This window comes from Coregonus clupeaformis, chromosome 5 (assembly GCF_020615455.1).
Source record: "Coregonus clupeaformis isolate EN_2021a chromosome 5, ASM2061545v1, whole genome shotgun sequence".
Lineage (NCBI taxonomy): Eukaryota > Metazoa > Chordata > Actinopteri > Salmoniformes > Salmonidae > Coregonus > Coregonus clupeaformis.
In genome coordinates, this window is record NC_059196.1 from 35,532,923 (window position 1) to 35,554,518 (window position 21,596).

Here is a 21,596-nt window from a genome sequence, read left to right on the forward strand (position 1 = left end):
TTTTGTACGTTTGCCCAATGACAAAGAAATTATCAGTCTATAATTTTAATGGTAGGTTTATTTGAACAGTGAGAGACAGAATAACAACAAAAAAATCCAGAAAAACGCATGTCAAAAATGTTTGAAATTGATTTGCATTTTAATGAGGGAAATAAGTATTTGATCCCTCTGCAAAACATGACTTAGTACTTGGTGACAAAGCCCTTGTTGGCAATCACAGAGGTCAGACGTTTCTTGTAGTTGGCCACCAGGTTTGCACACATCTCAGGAGGGATTTTGTCCCACTCCTCTTTGCAGATCTTCTCCAAGTCATTAAGGTTTCGAGGCTGATGTTTGGCAACTCGAACCTTCAGCTCCCTCCACAGATTTTCTATGGGATTAAGGTCTGGAGACTGGCTAGGCCACTCCAGGACCTTAATGTGCTTCTTCTTGAGGCACTCCTTAGTTGCCTTGACCGTGTGTTTTGGGTCATTGTCATGCTGGAATACCCATCCACGACCCATTTTCAATGCCCTGGCTGAGGGAAGGAGGTTCTCACCCAAAATTTGACAGTACATGGCCCCGTCCATCGTCCCTTTGATGCGGTGAAGTTGTCCTGTGCCCTTAGCAGAAAAACACCCCCAAAGCATAATGTTTCCACCGCCATGTTTGACGGTGGGGATGGTGTTGTTGGGGTCATAGGCAGCATTCCTCCTCCTCCAAACACGGCGAGTTGAGTTGATGCCAAAGAGCTCGATTTTGGTCTCATCTGACCACAACACTTTCACCCAGTTCTCCTCTGAATCATTCAGATGTTCATTGGCAAACTTCAGACAAGCATGTATATGTGCTTTTTTGAGCAGGGGGACCATGCGGGCGCTGCAGGATTTCAGTCCTTCACGGCGTAGTGTGTTACCAATTGTATTCTTGGTGACTACGGTCCCAGCTGCCTTGAGATCATTGACAAGATCCTCCCGTGTAGTTCTGGGTTGATTCCTCACCGTTCTCATGATCATTGCAACTCCACAATGTGAGATCTTGCATGGAGCCCCAGGCCGAGGGAGATTGACAGTTATTTTGTGTTTCTTCCATTTGCGAATAATCGCACCAACTGTTGTCACCTTCTCACCAAGCTGCTTGGCGATGGTCTTGTAGCCCATTCCAGCCTTGTGTAGGTCTACAATCTTGTCCCTGACATCCTGGGAGAGCTCTTTGGTCTTGGCCATGGTGGAGAGTTTGGAATCTGATTGATTGATTGATTGCTTCTGTGGACAGGTGTCTTTTTATACAGGTAACAAGCTGAGATTAGGAGCACTCCCTTTAAGAGTGTGCTCCTAATCTCAGCTCGTTACCTGTATAAAAGACACCTGGGAGCCAGAAATCTTTCTGATTGAAAGGGGGTCAAATACTTATTTTTCTCATTAAAATGCAAATCAATTTATAACATTTTTGACATGCGTTTTTCTGGAATTTTTGTTGTTATTCTGTCTCTCACTGTTCAAATAAACCTACCATTAAAATTATAGATTGATCATTTCTTTGTCAGTGGGCAAATGTACAAAATCAGCAGGGGATCAAATACTTTTTTCCCTCACTGTACTTTACTTGAAAAATAAACAACACTAATTTCCACACAGGCAAAACACACCAGCTCACATAAGTCATAGACACAAAACAAAGAACAAACACGCACAAAAGCATGTGGGAACCAGAGGGTTAAATAGGGAAATAATATAATGTAATGGGAACCAGGTGTGTACATTCAAGACAAAACAAATGGAAAAAGAAACGTAGATCGGTGGCAGCTAGAAAGCCGGTGACGACGACCGTCGAACGCCGCCCGAACAAGGAGAGGCACCAACTTCGGCGGAAGGACTTTAAATGGCCCCAAAAACCGCGGACCCAGCTTCCGGCAGGGCAGGCGAAGGGGCAGGTTTGGGGTCGAGAGCCAGACCCGGTCCCCCGGTGCATACACCAGGGTCTCACTGCAGTGGCGGTCGCCGCTCGCCTTCTGTCGCCTGATGGCAGCATCCCATGTCTCCTCCGAGCGCTGAAACCATTCATCCACCGCAGGTGCCTCGATCTGGCTCTGATGCCACGGTGCCAGGACTGGCTGATAACCTATTACACACTGAAACTGAGACATGTTAGTGGAGGAGTGGCAGAGGGAGTTTTGGGCCATCTCTGCCCAGGGGATGAAAGCCGCCCACTCCCCAGGCCGGTCCTGGCAATAGGACCGCATAAACCTACCCACATCCTGGTTAACTCTCTCCACCTGCCCATTACTCTCGGGGTGAAAACCTGAGGTCAGGCTGACCGAGACCCCCAGACGTTCCATGAATGCCCTCCAGACCCTCGATGTGAACTGGGGACCCAGATCAGACACTATATCCTCAGGCACCCCATAGTGCCGGAAGACGTGGGTAAACAGGGCCTCCGCAGTCTGTGGGGCCGTAGGGAGACCGGGCAAAGGAAGGAGACGGCAGGAAACCGATCCACAATGACCAGGATCGTGGTCTTACCTCGTGACGGAGGAAGATCCGTCACGAAGTCCACCAATAGGTGTGACCACGGCCGTTGTGGAACGGTAGGGGTTGTAATTTCCCTCTGGGCAGGTCTAGGTGCCTTGCACTGGGCGCACACCGAGCAGGAGGAAACATAAACCCTCACGTCCTTAGCTAAAGTGGGCCACCAGTACGTCCCACTAAGACAGCGCACTGACCGACCGATGCCAGGATGACCAGAGGAGGGTGACGTGTGGGCCCAACAGATCAATCAATCGCGGACATCAGACGGAACATACAGACGCCCAACTGGACTCTGGGTGGGTCCGTACGTAACGCCCGCTTTATGTCTGCGTCAACCTCCCATACCACCGGTGCCACTAGGCAAGAAGCCGGAAGTATGGGAGTGGGATCCGTGGACCGCTCCTCTGTGTCATACATCCGGGACAGTGCGTCTGCCTTAGCGTTCTGAGAACCTGGTCTGTAGGATAGGGTGAAAAGAAAACGGGTGAAAAACATGGCCCACCTTGCCTGGCGAGGGTTCAGTCTCCTCGCCGCCCGGATGTACTCCAGATTGCGGTGGTCAGTCCAAATGAGGAAAGGGTGTTTAGCCCCCTCAAGCCAACAGCTAACAGCTCCCAGTCCCCCATATCATAGTTTCGCTCCGCCGGGCTGAGCTTCTTCGAAAAGAATGCACAGGGGCGGAACTTTGGTGGCGTACCCGAGCGCTAAGACAGCACAGCTCCTATCCCAGCCTCGGACGCGTCCACCTCTACTATGAATGCCAAGGAGGGATCAGGATGAGCCAGCACGGGAGCAGATGTAAACAGAGCCTTCAGGTGACCAAAAGCCCTGTCCGCCCCAGCTGACCACTGCAGTCGCACCGGTCCACCCTTCAGCAAGGAGGTAATGGGAGCCGCTATCTGACCAAAGCCCCGGATAAACCTCCGGTAGTAGTTGGCAAACCCTAAGAACCGCTGCACCTCCTTTACCGTGGTTGGAGTAGTCCAATTACGCACGGCTGAAATGGGGTCATTCTCCATCTCCACCCCTGACGCGGACAGGCGGTACCCTAGGAAGGAGTGAAAAATAAACAACACTACTTGAAAAATAAACAACACTAATTTCCACGCAGGGAAAACACACCAGCTCACATAAGTCATAGACACAAAACAAAGAACAAACACGCACAAAACCATGTGGGAACCAGAGGGTTAAATAGGGAAATAATATGATGTAATGGGAACCAGGTGTGTACAATCAAGACAAAACAAATGGAAAAAGAAACATAGATCGGTGGCAGCTAGAAAGCCGGTGACGATGACCGCCAAACGCCGCCCGTACAAGGAGAGGCACCAACTTCGGCGGAAGTCGTGACAGGAGGTCAGGCTATGGCAGAATGAGAGAAGTGGCGTACCCATCTGCGCTCTGGCTCAGTCTTCTGGTGGGTCCCCCTGGGCTCTCCCTCCTGGGGCTGCCAGCGCTCTTTGGGCCCACAGGCATTGGCCAAGGCTTTTAAGGGGGCTTGTCTCTCTTCCGCCGCCTGTTTTGGAGCCAGCCAAAAATACATCTTAGGGACGGATCGAAATGTACAGAATGGTTACCTTGAGGAAAATGGGGGAGGGTCATAATTTTTCAATTTCAGTAAAGTGGAGGGTTTAGTAATTATTTTATCTAGTCAAGGGGAGGGTCATGTAATTTGTGATTGACGAAATGTCAATATTTCTCAGTATTTTAGAATGAGTTGCTTATTAGGAGAGATAGATATATATACACACACACACACACACACACACACACACACACACACTTGAAGTCGGAAGTTTACATACGCTTAGGTTGGAGTCATTAAAACTCGTTTTTCAACCACTCCACAAATTTCTTGTTAACAAACTATTGTTTAGGCAAGTCGGTTAGGACATCTACTTTGTGCATGACACAAGTAATTTTTCTAAGAATTGTTTACAGACAGATTATTTCACTTATAATTCACTGTATCACAATTCCAGTGGGTCAGAAGTTTACATACACTAAGTTGACTGTATCTTTAAACAATTTGGAAAATTCCAGAAAATGATGTAATGGCTTTAGAAGCTTCTGATAGGCTAATTGACATCATTTGAGTCAATTGGAGGTGTATCTGTGGATGTATTTCAAGGCCTACCTTCAAACTCAGTGCCTCTTTGCTTGACATCATGGGAAAATCAAAAGAAATCAGCCAAAACCTCAGAAAATAAATTGTAGACCTCTACAAGTCTGGTTCATCCTTGGGAGCAATTTCCAAACGCCTGAAGGTACCATGTTCATCTGTACAAACAATAGTACGCAAGTATAAACACCATGGGACCACGCAGACGTCACACCGCTCAGGAAGGAGAAGCGTTCTGTCTCCTAGAGATTAATGTACTTTGGTGCGAAAAGTGCAAATCAATCCCAGAACAACATTAAAGGACCTTGTGAAGATGCTGGAGGAAACAGGTACAAAAGTATCTATATCCACAGTAAAACAAGTCCTATATCGACATAACCTGAAAGGCCGCTCAGCAAGGAAGAAGCCACTGCTCCAAAACAGCCATAAAAACGTCAGACCACGGTTTGCAACTGCACATGGGGACAAAGATCGTACTTTTTGGAGAAATGTCCTCTGGTCTGATGAAACAAAAATAGAACTGTTTGGCCATAATGACCATCGTTATGTTTGGAGGAAAAAGGGGGTTGCTTGCAAGCCGAAGAACACCTTCCCAACCGCGATGCACGGGGGTGGCAGCATCATGCTGTGGGGGTGCTTTGCTGCAGGAGGGACTGGTGCACTTCACAAAATAGATGGCATCATGAGGAAGGAAAATTATGTGGATATATTGAAGCAACATCTCAAGACATCAGTCAGGAAGTTAAAGCTTGGTCGCAAATGGGTCTTCCAAATAGACAATGACCCCAAGCATACTTCCAAAGTTGTGGCAAAATGGCTTAAGGACAACAAAGTCAAGGTATTGGAGTGGCCATCACAAAGCCCTGACCTTAATCCTATATAAAATGTGTGGGCAGAACTGAAAAAGCATGTGCGAGCAAGGAGGCCTACAAACCTGAGTCAGTTACACCAGCTCTGTCAGGTGGAATGGGCCAAAATTCACCCAACTTATTGTGGGAAGCTTGTGGAAGGCTACCTGAAACGTTTGACCCAAGTTAAACAATTTAAAGGCAATGCTACCAAATACTAATTGAGTGTATGTAAACTTCTGACCCACTGGGAATGTGATCAAATATATAAAAGCTGAAATAAATCATTCTCTCTACTATTATTCTTACATTTCACATTCTTAAAATTAAGTGGTGATCCTAACTGACCAAAGACAGGGAATTTTTACTAGGATTAAATGTCAGGAATTGTGAAAAACTGAGTTTAAATGTATTTGGCTAAGGTGTATGTAAACTTCCGACTTCAACTGTATGTCAGGAGAAGTGCCGTATTATCATAAGGAGACATACTTGGAATACAGAGGAGGAATGGAGGGAAAAAGAGAGGCAGAGGAGGTCTAAGAGAGAGGGAGGAAGAGGATGAGCTTGAGTCTGTAAAAAATGGCGGGAAAAATGAGATTTGTTAAAGAAGAACGGTTGAAAGTGTAAGCAGAGTGAGTTGAAGACAGGAGGAGAAATGGAAGTGAAAGAAAAGTAGACCCTTGCCTTTTGGTTGATCCATTTGTGGTTTCAGGGTGGGTGAAAACAGAGTTGGCTGCTGTGGCATCGGTGAGGGTAACCAGAAGTGGTCTTGTGATAATTGTTTGCTGGTCAGAGGGAGCAGGTGCTCCGTGTTAAATGAATGGGGGCAAGAGATGTGAATTGCTTTGCTCTCAAGAAAGGGCGCCATTAAAATGATTGATTACTGGGGTAGCGGTAAATGTGAAAGCTGACCAACTGAAGGGGAAGATTCCCGGTGTTTGTGATGCTCGTCGTTTGGTGCGATGTAGACAGGATGGCGTGAGTGGAGAAACAGAAGAGTCAATGTCTGTTCTTTTGAGTTTTGATGTTGAGTCTTTGCCCGACAAAGTGATTTTAGGATATATGTTATCCTGTACGAGCTTTTGTGCCGAATACATTACTTTGTTACAGGTGTCAAGCTTATGGGCATGTGGCAGCAGTGTGTAGGAGGGAGGTTCCTAGGTGTGAGAAGTGTGCAGAAGGGCATGAGACAAAGGAATGTGTAGCATTGGGGAAAGTAGTGGTATGTGTTAATTGTAGGGGTGCCATGGGGCTGGGGATCAGAAATGTCCCGTGCGAGAGATGCAGGTTGAGGTTTCCAGGGTTAGAGTAATGCAGAAGTTGTCATGCTGAGGCAGTGAAGAAAGTAGAGGAAGATGGTTCAAGGGGGAGGGATCCTGAGAGGAGTGGTGTGAGTAGTAGATCTGTACCAGTACAGAGGGATAAACCAACAAGTGATATATGTTTCAGTAAGATTGGATTTTTGGCATTTATAGCAATGGTTATCAACTGTACTGCAGGGATGGAACGTAAGTCGCAGAAAATAGAGGTTGTGGTGGCAGCTTCAGAGAGGTATTTGGGTGTGCGAGACTTGACATCAGAAGAGTTACAGGGTGTGTTAAGTGGACTGCTGAACTGCTGGGGAAATCTTCAGGGGATGTAGTATTTAATTATGTATTTCGTTTCCTTAGGGAGACGAGATTATTGGGTAGGATTTAGACCAGGGGTGTCAAACTCATTTTAGCTCAGGGACCACATGGAGGAAAATCTATTCCCAAGTGGGCCGGACCGGAAAAATCATGGTATATATAACTTAAAAACAACAACTTCAGATTGTTTTCTTTTTTTTAATACGATCAACATACAACATAAAGCTGGAGCCTGAGGACAGTGTGTCCAAAATAGTACAAGCACAACATCACTATTAATCATAAAACACGTCAAGTTTATTAGAAAATTCTAAAGAAAAAGAACACACAAACACACAATGCCTCAGTGATTAACAGAACTGTTTCACAGATCACAGAACTATATCAGGGGTGTCATTTCTCAGGCAGAAATGTAGATAAAAATAATGAAATCCTGTTCCCCAAACAAGTGCAAGAACCACAGAGTCAAGAATAGGTTAAATATACAAATAAAATAAAATCAATTAAAAACAATAGCACATCAACATAAAAACATATAAACATAAATCTGAAAGCGTTGCTCAAACTCCCGTAACAGTCCCGTTATTTTATCTTTGAACCGCTTCATGTCTGCCACATGTTGGGTCGCGCACACATTTTTCAGACAGGGGAAGTGAGCTGCATCACCACCGGCAAGTTGCGTCTCCCACAATGACAGCTTCAACTTGAAAGAACGTATGCTGTCATAATACTGCGTGACAACTTTGTTGCGCCCTTGCAGCTGTTTGTTCAAGTTATTCAGGTGCTCTGTAACATCCACCATAAATGCAAGGTCCTGCATCCATTCTGCGGAATGAAATTCTAACACTGGTTTGCCCTTTTCTTCCATGAACTGTTCAATTTCTTCTCGTAAATCAAAGAAACGCCTCAGCACAGCACCTCGGCTTAACCATCTTACCTCAGTGTGGTATGGCAGGCCATAGATGTGGTCTTTCTCTCTGAGAAGGCTGTCAAACTGACGGTGATTCAGGCTTCTGGATCGGATGAAATTAACAGTTTGGATGACCACCTTCATGACGTTATCCATCTTTAATGACTTGCAACACAAAGCCTCCTGGTGCAAAATACAGTGAAAAGTCAAAAATCACGTCCTCCATTTGCAGATTGCATTTTCTCTCTGAACTTTGTCACAACGCCTGCTTTTTTTCCCGATCATTGAGGGCGCACCATCTGTAGCCAGGCTGACAGCGTGGGACCAGTCCACTCCGACCCTGTCCAGCGCGCCCGACGAGTGCGGTAAAAATATCAGCTGCTGTCGTTGTATCTGTCATCGGCACCAACTCCACGAACTCCTCGGTGACGGTCAATGTGTCATCAACTCCGCGGATGAAAATGGCCAGTTGTGCAACATCTGTAATGTCCGTGCTTTCATCAATTGCAACCGAAAACGCAATAAATGACTTTACTTTTTGCTTCAACTGGCTGTCCAAATCCACTGAAAGATCGGAAATCCTGTCTGCAACTGTGTTTCTTGTCAGGCTGATATTTGCAAAACCCTGCCGCTTTTCAGGGCACACAATCTCCGCTGCCTTCATCATGCATGTTTTTACAAATTCACCCTCACTAAATGGTTTTGAAGCCACTGCGATTTCATTAGCAATGAGGTAGCTAGCTTTCACTGCAGCGTCACTGATGTCTCGGCTGTGAGTAAACACAGACTGCTGTTTCTTCAGACCCGCCAACAGTTCATTCACCTTCTCTCATCTCCGCTGTCCTTGAAAGTTGTCATATTTGTCGGCATGAAGACTCACATAGTGGCGACGAAGGTTATATTCTTTCAGCACTGCAACATGCTCTGAACACACCAAACATACAGCTTTCCCAGTCAATTCCGTGAATAAATAGGATGACCATTTTTCTTGGAACACTCTGCACTCTGCGTCCACTTTTCTCTTTTTTGACAGAGACATATTGGGGCAATGAGGGTGCCAAAGCACATAATGTTAAAAGTAGAAGCCATAATAAATATCGCGGGGCAAAACAAAGTACCGTATTGGTCCGAATATAAGACGACCCTGATTATAAGACGACCCCCCGTTTTTCAACACAAACATTTAGAAAAACAGATTTGCAGACTAGATTTGCCGAACAAAGAACTTCATTTTATTTTAAAATAACAATATTAAAAACACAGTGAATTAAACACAAAGGCAAACTATGTACAGTATGATTCAAAATTAATATCAAGCAATAATAAAGCAACATTTTTAAATAACAGAGAAAATACAGGCCACACATTTAACTAAACTTAACAAAAATTCGCCAAACTTCTCCTCCGATGTCTCTCTATCCCTCACACACGTCCTCTGCCCCGCTGTGTTCGCTCTCGCTGTCATCGGCTCCCCAGCTGCTCCGCTTCCACCGGCTCCTCCCAAAGCACGTCGTCTCGCTGCCGTCCAATGCATTTGAGATGCAACATTTTTTTAAAGCCATCGATGATGCTCTGTGAGGGAATAGCATCCCATGCATGCAGGATCCATTCACACAGTAGACGGACTGACGGCTTCTGTATTTTCCCGGTCGGTGTGAGTGCGTGGTTGCCAGACAGGAGCCACTCTGTGTATTTTTTTCGCAGGTTATCCTTGAAAGGCTTGTTCACAACTACGTCCAACACCTGTAGCTGGCTTGTCATTCCCCTGGTATGATCACAAGATCCCCGTTCATTGCTCGCACCTGACTTTTCACGGGCTCAGTCAGATGTCCGCGAACGCATCCAGAACGAGCATGTTCCTCCTCTTCCTCAGTCCCCCGTAGCGTGCGCCCCACACAACCTTTAGCCAGTCCACTACAAGCCCCGACTCCATCCAGCCCTTCTCCTGGGCGCGCACAATAATGCCAGCTGGCATTGGGTCCTTTGGCACAGTCTTACGCTTAAGAATGACATACGGGGGAGTTTGCTGCCACCAGCGAGACATGTCAACATGACAGTGACGCGGCTCTTCTCGTTGCCCGTTGATTTCACCAACACAGACTTTTCTCCCTTTCTATTGACAGTCACCGATGTTGGCATGTCGAAATAAACGGGTGTCTGATCAGCATTGCCGATCTGATCCAGCGGGTAGGAGTGCTTCTTCCTCAGGTTGATAACAAAGCGCTGAAACGAAAGCAGCTTCTCTCCGAAGTCTGACGGCAGGCGTTGGGCCAAACTTCGTTCTCCGTCTAAGTGACAGTCCATTACGCCGCATCATCCTACGACACCAGCCGAGGCTGGCTTTAAATCCAGTGATGTTGAGCTCTCTGGCGATTTCCAGGGCCTTAACCTGGATGACAGCTCTGGTAATGGGCATTCCCTCACTTCTTTTTTCCCTGACATATTCAAAAACCCTCCGGTCAACCTCAATGAAACGACCACTTTGAGGACCACGGAAGGATTTTCGCTGACTGTTAGCATCTTTTAGACGTTGTTTTTCTGCTCGCCATCTTCTTACATTACACTCAGTGACCCCGAATGTCTTGGCAGCTTGGCAGTTGTTAGATGACTCTGCCTTATTGACAACCATTATTTTGAAATTGGCATCATAGCTCCTCCGCTGTTGTTTATTGACCTGGCCCACTTTTGAGCCACTTGTCTCTAAATGGTCAGCCTGTCTTTCCATCTTTAAACACCGGTAACGGGCTGGTTGTTAAGGACGCCTCTTCCCTCCGTCCGGAACGAATTTTTGGCGCCATCTGTGCCCGCGAATGTGTATTGACATTTAAAGGGAGCGCCGAAGAAGAGAAACTGCGCTCTGAATACTAGACCCCGAATATAAGACGACCCGACTTTTTTGGACCTATTTCGAGGGGAAAAAAGGCCGTCTTATATTCGGACCAATACGGTAGCTCATTGGCTGCATGTGCTTGACCTACTTGCTCTGCCCCGGTATAAACAGTTTGCTTGCTTAACACAAGTGAAATTGCGCCATCCAGTGGACGCAATTGGAACAGCAGTTTATTTTATAGAAATTTTTTATACTTTACAAATGTTTTTTTTTTTTTTATTTTTTTATCATCTCGCGGGCCGGATTAAACCCGTTTGCGGGCCTGATCCGGCACGCGGGCCGGACGTTTGACACCCCTGATTTAGACCTTCACTGTCTCTGGTTCACGCTCCAGTCCAGTTGGTGGCGGTAATGCACCTTAAAGTTGGTTGCCAACCGTCATACAAAATCCACAGCAGAAGAGGTGGCTGTTTTCCGATAGAGGGCGCTAGTATTGGTAATTTGGTAGTGGACGAGGGCAAATATTTCTCCTCTCCCACGTAAAACGACGACGAGGGTGTGGACACTGGGGACGTAGACAGTCTGCTTCAATCTCAATTAGTCTATCCTGTTTGAATCCATCGGGTAAGTGTAATTCATTTGTCCTTTAAAAAAAAATATGTATTCACACTTAGAAATGTCTCGGGTTTGTTTGCTATCGAGATTGCTAGCTTCAGGCGTCCGGTCTGAAGTCAAAAGAAAAAGGGGAGGAAAAAAGGACAGTGGCCAAAGCGTCAACTAGTAGCAAACTGATTGAAACGTTTTCAACTGACAATGTAACTAAGTATAAATTGTTGTTGAAGAAAGTTGTTAGGTTCCTAGTACAGTAACTAGCCACAGTATAGATTTGGACGTTTTCAGCAGCCTATTATCTTACGCGGTTACCAGTATTCGAAACTTTACAATTGCTGCTTAGTACTAACGTTAGCTAGCAAACTAGCTCGAAAGCCAGTAAGGAGTAGCGGGCCAGCTAGCTTAGTATAACGTTAGTAGTAACTAGCTATGACAAATTCATGTTGGGCTGCCTTTGGCCAATGATTCCTGATTATAGCTGTTGTCTCAATGGTAGATACAGTATTTGTACATTCTTTGTACACAAGAATGCACTTTGCTTGAACACAGTAATTTACACAGCACCGAGTTATATTTTGATTATTCCCAAATAAATCATGCATCACTAACTAGGCTAGCTAGCTAAATGGCTATAGCTAACTAGCAATTGTATTTTGGGGAAGAACACTAGCTAGAACATTTGCTCTAGCTAACTCTGTCAGGTAAATTAGCTAGTTTTATGCGATTAGCTAGTCAAATGGCATTTGGAATGCTCCCTGACAACCACTGCTCATGCCATGGGTCTCATGTTCTATTTATCTGTATGCATGTACATAATATCCAGGAGAAATAAGTTATTTAGCACTAATATGACCATTGCTTGGCTTTACAAATAAATGAATCGATGAAGTTCAAATCAGTAAACCCAAAATGAAAAAGTGTATGTAGTACCACACAAGGCATATGCACATACTTTTTTTATTATTCTACAGTTTGTGTTCTTCTAGTCCTGAGGAGCCTTCAGAAAATTGTTCAAACAGTGTTTTAAATCAACTCAGAGTAGTGGATTACAGCAGAGTTTGTCATCTGTCCCAGAACAGAAGGTGTGAGTCATGACCAGGCATTAGGTCAGGGTTTCCCAAACTCAGTGCACATTTTGGTTTTTGCCCTAGCACAGTACACAGCTGATTCAACTAATCATCAAACTTTTATAATAATAATATAATAATAATAATATGCCATTTAGCATACGCTTTTATCCAAAGCGACTTACATAATTGTATCAGCTGTGTAGTGTTAGGGTAAAAACCTAAACGTGCACCCGAGTTTGGGAAACGCTGCGTTAGGTAAATCACAAACAACTTGGCTCTACTGCACAAGCAATGCAGTTGATTCAGAGTTTCAGACTGGATTGCCCAATTCCTGAGAGGTCTCCTGTTGCCCTGCAACTAGACAATCCTTGTGCTGCAGTGCTGTGAAACTAATGAGGGCCCTGAATGCCGGCTGTGACCTCGTCAAAGTTTTTAGTCTATAGATTACATTGGTTGGAAGTTGGAACAGTGTTCCCTATTATGTTTAGAATGTGTTTAAGAACAGAGAGGAATCCTTGGCCTGTAGTTCTGTTCATTGAGCATCATCCTTCTCATGTTTGTCTTTTCAGGATTGTGCCACTGGAACTCCACAGGGTAGCTGTAGCTGGACATCTCCTGTTGTGTCCCTGACTGTAGAAGTTCTCTCCTTGCTGAGGGACGAATGCACTCCAGGCCACCCCTGAATTCCTTTGGCTGCCTCCCTTGTGTATCCCAGTCCCATCAACGCCTCTCAGAGTGTGAGTGTAAGTTAACAGAAGAAGCAGAGTGAGCCATCATGGATGATATTTTTACCCAGTGCCGGGAAGGCAACGCAGTAGCTGTTCGCCTATGGTTGGACAACACAGAGAATGACCTCAATCAGGGGTAAGTCTAACTTATCAGTACTTTTTTAGCTACATTTTTGTGTGCGCAGAGCATCTCAAAAACAATAAAGCTGTTTCAGATGTTGAATTGCACGTACAAGGATGTTAATTCACCTGCTATCAGTATCAAGTCTCAGAATCATGCATGTATGTAGGCATAGCTCTTGTATCACAGAAGCGTGTGACCAGCTATCAGGAAGCCACGTCTCTATTGGACAAAGATGTCAAAATAGGATGTCACACCCAAATGTTGGACTGCTCAGTCATTATTCTATAGCATAATACACGAATGACACAGTTGCTTGGTGGAGTCATTCGAGGGATTCAGATATTGGCAATTCATACTTTTACATCTGTTCTTTGCCAATCCCCTGTGATATGAGCCTTGAGTTGTGTGCAGATAATTAGTTCCACACAGCTGAAATGGGAAAGCTTCCAGAAATGTACAGATACCCACAACATCCTCCCATGTACAATGAGAGGACATGGATCTGTTTTGGTTTACTCGTACATCAAATGCTGATGGGAAACATTGCTGGGTAATTGCACTGTCATTGTCTTTCTTTTGATGTTGTGGTTGTTGTCGAGGACTGTGAGGGTCGTTTGTTTGAACCCACTTCTTTCCGTACACGTGACTTGGCCTGGAATGTGAACTTAAAATGAAGCAAAAGGATAGCAAATGACTTGGAAATGTTTTCACATGACCACTGCCCTGAAAATCTGTTTGTTGACTTGTCATTTATATCAGGTTACTGGGCAAAGACAGAGAGAAGATAAACCAAAATAATGGGTGTTTCCTGCCTTAACTATAGCTATTTTCTTTTTACTCTATTGTAGACTGCAAAGCTATAGCATAGCTCTAATGGTTGGAGGTCCATTAGGCTGCCTTTACAAAGGCTGACTAATTCTGATCTTTTTTTCTCACTAATTGGTCTTTTGACCAATCAGATCAACTCTGAAAAATATCTGATGTGAAAAGATCTGATGTGATTGGTCAAAAGGCCAATAGTGGGGAAAAAATATCAGAATGGGCTGCCTGTGTAAACGCAGCCTTAGAAAGCAAGCTACATCATGCGTCCTGACCTCTCCTGTATGTATCCTCAGTCGACTCGGTCAAGGGAAGCTCAGCAGGGCTTGTCACAACTGATGGAACTCAGACATTTCTGGAGTAAGGTGACTTAAAAAAATCTGTCCTATATTCAGGCCTGGTATCCCTGCATCCAGATATAACTATAGAGACACATAATTGTTGCCCCCAGGGCATGCTGTCTGAAGCTTTTCTTCTCAGTCTTTCATGCAGAGGCTTGATTGTTGTTGAGTACCTTGCTTAGACATTAGAGCACTATGCCTAGATATTTTTTTTACCAGCATTCATCGTTTGTTTTGTTTTGTTTTGTTTTGCATTCATACTATTGTGTGTACTTCACTGTAAGTAGCCTATGGGATACACATGCATGGATCCATTGTATTTCTGTGAGTTTGCCTGGCCGACCTAACACGTGTGACCCTTATCCATTAGCCGATTGCCTGTCAAGTCCCCCTTATCGGTTAGGTTGATGTATATTTTTCCCAGTGGGAGAAACGCATCCGTACTGGGCCTTTCAGCCCTGCAATAACTGTGATTACATGGGTTTTATAGCTGGCTGTACAAACACCCACATCCGCCCTGTTGAATCCCTCCATGCCCTATATATCCCTATTCCACACTTCCTAAGTGATAGTGCTAGTGAAAGTAAAAGTGATTGCAAGCTCATTTCTCTGTGTGGGTGCACAAATGTAAATGCGAGACAAGGACTGTAGTGGAATGCTGAATGTCCTTACAAGGAATAACATGCCAAAAATGAGTAAGAGAAAGGGGGAGGAGTGTAAGCCAGGGAATTGTTGTGGGCTGGACATAGGGGGCAATTGTGTGGGAGCATGTGTGTAACGGGTGGAGAATTCTCGTGTGTGTTAGGCAGCATGTAGACAGGCAGCCTAAATCTGATCTTTTTTTTCACTAATTGGTCTTTTGACCAATCAGATCAGCTTTGAAAAATATCTGATGTGAGAAGATCTGATGTGATTGGTCAAAAGACCAATTAGTGGAAAAAAATATCAGAACTTGGCTGCCTTAGTACGTGCAAGGAGTTTTCTGCCATTGAAATCCTTGGGCGGCCTAACTAAGTGGTTTTTCGGGACGCCTAAGTCAAAACAGTATAAAATATATATATTTTCTAATACATTTCTGGGATGGTAAAATGCTTTCTGTGCAAACGTAAAGGACTAACACCAGATATACAGTATGTAGAAAAGATAATGGAACTATATATATTTTTTTATAATAATCTTTGAGAACTAACAATCACAAAAAATAAAAGCTAGACAGTCACCTGACTTTAACACTATTGATTTTATGTTGATTTTGTTATGTGTGAGCAAAAGAACACAGTATTAGCCATGGCAAAATGCATGGAATTGCAGTAACTTTGCTTTAAAATTTCAACATTTTCTCACAGCTCCATGGTAGAATATGTAGAATTGCAAGAAATTTGCTTTAAAACTGCAAAAAATTATCTCTGCTCCATGGAGAAATGTGTAGAATTGCTGGAAATTTGCATTAAAATGCTAAGATTTCTCTACACCGCCAAGATGTGGCCTCTAAAATGTTGTCTTAAGCACTTAAGGTACAGTGAGGGGAAAAAAGTATTTGATCCCCTGCTGATTTTGTACGTTTGTCCACTGACAAAGAAATGATCAGTCTAACTTTAATGGTAGGTTTATTTGAACAGTGAGAGACAGAATAACAACAAAAAAATCCAGAAAAACGCATGTCAAAAATGTTATAAATTGATTTGCATTTTAATGAGGGAAATAAGTATTTGACCCCTCTGCAAAACATGACTTAGTACTTGGTGGCAAAACCCTTGTTGGCAATCAGAGGTCAGACGTTTCTTGTAGTTGGCCACCAGGTTTGCACACATCTCAAGAGGGATCTTGTCCCACTCCTCTTTGCAGATCTTCTCCAAGTCATTAAGGTTTCGAGGCTGACGTTTGGCAACTCGAACCTTCAGCTCCCTCCAGATTTTCTATGGGATTAAGGTCTGGAGACTGGCTAGGCCACTCCAGGACCTTAATGTGCTTCTTCTTGAGCCACTCCTTTGTTGCCTTGGCTGTGTGTTTTGGGTCATTGTTATGCTGGAATACCCATCCACAACCCATTTTCAATGCCCTGGCTGAGGGAAGGATGTTCTCACCCAAGATTTGACGGTACATGGCCCCGTCCATCGTTCCTTTGATGCGGTGAAGTTGTCCTGTCCCCTTAGCAGAAAAACACCCCCAAAGCATAATGTTTCCACCTCCATGTTTGACGGTGGGGATGGTGTTCTTGGGGTCATAGGCAGCATTCCTCCTCCTCCAAACACGGCGAGTTGAGTTGATGCCAAAGAGCTCCATTTCGGTCTCATCTGACCACAACACTTTCACCCAGTTCTCCTCTGAATCATTCAGATGTTCATTGGCAAACTTCAGACGGGCCTGTATATGTGCTTTCTTGAACATGGGGACCTTGCGGGCGCTGCAGGATTTCAGTCCTTCATGGCGTAGTGTGTTACCAATTGTTTTCTTGGTGACTATGGTCACAGCTGCCTTGAGATCATTGACAAGATCCTCCCGTGTAGTTCTGGGCTGGTTCCTCACCGTTCTCATGATCATTGCAACTCCACCATTTGTGAATAATCGCACCAACTGTTGTCACCTTCTCACAAAGCTGCTTGGCGATGGTCTTGTGCCCATTCCAGCCTTGTGTAGGTCTACAATCTTGTCCCTGACATCCTTGGAGAGCTCTTTGGAATCTGATTGATTGATTGCTTTTGTGGACAGGTGGCTTTTATACAGGTAACAAGCTGAGATTAGGAGCACTCCCTTTAAGAGTGTGCTCCTAATCTCAGCTCGTTAAATGTATAAAAGACACCTGGGAGCCAGAAATCTTTCTGATTGAGAGGGGGTCAAATACTTATTTCCCTCATTAAAATGCAATTCAATTTAGAACATTTTTGACATGCGTTTTTCTGGATTTTTTTGTTGTTATTCTGTCTCTCACTGTTCAAATAAACCTACCATTAAAATTATAGACTGATCATTTCTTTGTCAGTGGGCAAACGTACAAAATCAGCAGGGGATCAAATACTTTTTTCCCTCACTGTAGATGTCCGCGCCCCCTTGGAAATCGAATTAGCGTAATAAAACAATCCACCCTCAGGCCTCACAAGACTTGTGGGAAGATCCCCGGTACCAGTTGAAAAAAGTACACTACCAGTCAAAAGTTTGGACACACCTACTCATGCAAGGGTTTTTCTTTATTTTTACTATTTTTACATTGTAGAATAATAGTGAAGACATCAAAACTATGAAATGACACACATGGAATCATGTAGTAACCCAAAAAGTGTTAAACAAATCAAAATATATTTCAGATTCTTCAAATAGCCACCATTTGCCTTGATGACAGCTTTGCACACTCTTGGCATTCTCTCAAACAGCTTCATGAGGTAGTCACCTGGAATGCATTTCAATTAACAGGTGTGCCTTCTTAAAAGTTAATGTGGAATGACTTTCCTTAATGCCTTTGAGCCAATCAGTTGTGTTGTGACAAGGTATACAGAAGATAGCCCTATTTGGTAAAAGACCAAGTCCATATTATGGCAAGAACAGCTCAAATAAGCAAAGCGAAACGACAGTCCATCATTACTTTAAGACATGAAGGTCAGTTAATACGGAACATTTCAATAACTTTTTTAAGTCTCTTCAAGTGCAGTCGCAAAAACCATCAAGCGCTATGATGAAACTGGCTCTCATGAGGACCGCCACATGAATGGAAGACCCAGGGTTACCTCTGCTGCAGAGGATAAGTTCATTAGTTACCAGCCTCAGAAATTGCAGCCCAATTTAAATGCTTCACACAGTTCAAGGCACAGACACATCTCAACATCAACTGTTCAGAGGGGACTGTGTGGATCAGGCCTTCATGGTCGAATTGCTGCAAAGAAACCACTACTAAAGAACACCAATAAGAAGAAGAGACCTGCTTGCGCCAAGAAACACGAGCAATGGACATTAGACCAGTGGGAGTCCAAATTTGAGATTTTTGGTTCCAAACGCCGTGTCTTTGTGAGACGAGGTGTGGGTGAACGGATGATCTCCGCATGTGTATTTCCCACCGTAAAGGAGGAGGAGGAGGAGGTGTTATGGTGTGGGGGTGCTTTGCTGGTGACACTGTCTGTGATTTATTTAACCAGCATGGCTACCACAGCATTCTGCAGCGATACGCCATCCCATCTGGTTTGGGCTTAGTGGGACTATCATTTGTTATTCAACAGGACAATGACACAACACACCTCCAGGCTGTGTAAGGGCTATTTGACCAAGAAGGAGAGTGATGGAGTGCTGCATCAGATGACCTGGCCTCCACAATCCTCTGACCTCAACCCAATTGAGATGGTTTGGGATGAGTCGGTCGGCAGAGTGAAGGAAAAGCAGCCAACAAGTGCTCAGCATATGTGGGAACTCCTTCAAAAGTGTTGGAAAAGCATTCCAGGTGATGCTGGTTGAGAGAATGCCAAGAGTGTGCAAAGCTGTCATCAAGGCAAAGGGTGGCTATTTTGAAGAATCTCAAATATAAAATATATTTTTATTTTTGTTTACTACATGATTCCATATGTGTTATTTCATAGTTTTGATGTCTTCACTATTATTCTACAATGTAGAAAATAGTAAAAATAAAGAAAATCCCTTGAATGAGTAGGTGTGCCCAAACTTTTGACTGGTACTGTATATATGGAGACTGTTTAGTGCCAAAAATAAGAGGTTAAATACACATTTAATTAAATAAAGAAAATATTTCCTGATCTTTCTTATATCGCTCAGATATAGGACAGACACTTCAGAACAAACTTCCTTTAGATATTTTGGGGGGACTATCTGTTCCATGTCGTGAATCTGTTATTCAATGCCTTTGTATGGCAGTAAGGCCCCCCCCCCAAAAAAATTGTCAAATAATTTACTGCCTTTTTTTTTTAATACTTCAAGGGGTCTTAAAATTCCAAATCAAATAGCAAAATGATCCTTGGTATGATGTTCTTAAAACAATTCCATATAACTTAGTTGATGTGATGGTTAATATAGCAATATTTGCGCATAAAGCTGTTTCCTCCGCCATTTTTCGTATTATGAATTTTACAGACACAAAATGACTTTACTGTGAATGGAAATATGGTTTGTGTGTCTGAGTTTTTGCAGAAGGAATGCACAGAGGCAGAGCCATAACACCTTCCTCTCATGCATTCTTCTGTTTCCTGTACTCCTCTCCCAGTTGTATTAGATAGTGCCACTCATTTCCCCTCAACATTTCCTCATGATGGACCAGCTAATTACAAACGTACGCTAATGAGTGACATAAAAAAAAAAATGCAGTCTGGAAAGCAGCATTAGGCTATTTCTCAGTCTAATCTTTCATTTAGGCCTACTCTACCGTACTTGTTTTTCTTTTATCTCTTACACCTATCTCCGATTTTAACTGAAACTGTAAATATACATTTTAGAAGATTCCTGCACTGAAGATCGAAGCTCTTAAAGATCATATAGGCTGCGTTTACACAGGCAGCCCAATTCTTATCTTTGATCAATTATTGGCAAAAGAGCTGATACATTTGTCAAAAGATCAGAATTGGGCTGCCTGTGTATTGCAGGTGGTTCAGACAGTCAGTGTATTTGGTCCACTTAGCATAAAAATAGCAGACACCAGAACATTACAAACGTTACTCCCTGGCTCTGCCCAACCCCGACTCTTCATAATGCTGTGTGTGGTCTGTAGTGGACTGGTCCGCCAGTCTGTGTGAACCATGGCAGTAGGCCTAGTATCTGTAGCTATAGTAAAAGCACATTCAAGAAGAAAGAATCCTTAACATGAATTATAGTTTAACTTCTTCTCTAGTCTTCTGTAGAGTTCTGCTGTGGGTGAAAAGCTGTCACTAGGCCTATATTCAGTGCTGTGATATACCATGGTAATGAGTTAGAGGCTCCTTGTTTGGTGAGGAGGGAGGGTGGATTGTGTATGGTCACGGAGAATGCTGTTTATATTTAATTTCCCCGGGGGGAGGGTGGTAATGTTGTTAACCCATATAGCTGGGGTGTGAACTGTAGAGCCAGCTGTAGCCTCTGGGCCTTCCCAGCTCCCACTGGAGCCAGCTGCAACTAATCCTACTGGAGGCTACAGTCAGACACTTAACAAGTATGAGATTTACCTCTTTAATTGGTAGCTTGACTCTCCTTTCTGTGGATGTGTGGATGGCTTGTTTCTTGTGAGTGTTTTTACAGTGTGCAAATAGACTATTGTGATGAAGTGGATTGGGTAGATGTAGAGTCAATCCGTATCAGCCCATTGATGTGTGTCATATGATCGCACAGTGAGCTCACCATAGAGACAGACAGGGTGTAGACAAGGGGCTCTTCCCTGGCTCTTCAGTCTGCAAATCTGAGCCCTGTTGGCAGGTGGAACTGCCTGAAATAACCCCACCCAGGGGGATGGGAGGGGGAGGCAGGCAGGAGAAAGCCCCTCTGAAGCTCCCTGGCCTGGGCAACCTTGCTGGGAAAGGTCGGAGACCCCGCCCCCCCCCCCTTCCTGGCTCCACTGACTGATTCATTGGGCTGGGTTAGAGCCCTGCACAGGTATGACTTTTAATCCCGAGCCCTACCCATGCCCGCGATGTTCAGGCCCTACACTACCCAGGCCAGATCGCTTCTGCCAAATTGAAGGCCCTGCCCGAAATCAGAAACAACTTCCTCTGTTAGGAAAGCCATTAGCTGCTCCTCTATGTATGTCACTCGCTCTGCATGCTGCACTCTGCTCATGGAGGCTCTGAGTCTGAGGATCCATAGCAACGGCTCCGCTTGGGCTGCTCTGTTCAATGAAGACACATTAGAGGGCAGTTAGCTGTTAGCTACTTTTCCTCACTCTAAACTCGGATTTTAGCTATAGGCTACTTTGAAGCAAGGTAAGACAGGCCTCATAATATGAAGTAAAACGTCCAGGTTTCAAACAATTGTAAGGAACAGTAAAAATGTAGTGACGCTAATGATAGGCCTAACAGTCTTCTGGTAGAAGGAAAGGCTTTCCCAAAAACCTGGACGTTAAATGTTAACTAGCTACAAAGTAACCTGGCAGAATGAC

At 44.2% G+C, this 21,596-nt stretch overlaps 1 protein-coding gene across 2 annotated transcripts in view; it reads left to right on the forward strand.

The window, feature by feature from the left end:
- LOC121566955 (integrin-linked protein kinase) overlaps positions 1-21,596 on the forward strand; it is a 38,133-nt gene that overhangs the window by 7,832 nt on the left and 8,705 nt on the right. The window contains exons 1-2 of one of the 2 annotated variants that reach the window (XM_041876906.2): positions 11,360-11,472; positions 13,100-13,394. In XM_041876906.2, coding sequence (XP_041732840.1) covers positions 13,306-13,394 — 89 coding nt within the window. In that variant the 5' untranslated portion in view covers positions 11,360-11,472; positions 13,100-13,305. Of the gene's footprint in view, positions 1-11,359; positions 11,473-13,099; positions 13,395-21,596 lie in introns of those variants that run through there. The other variant, XM_041876907.2, reaches the window with a different exon arrangement.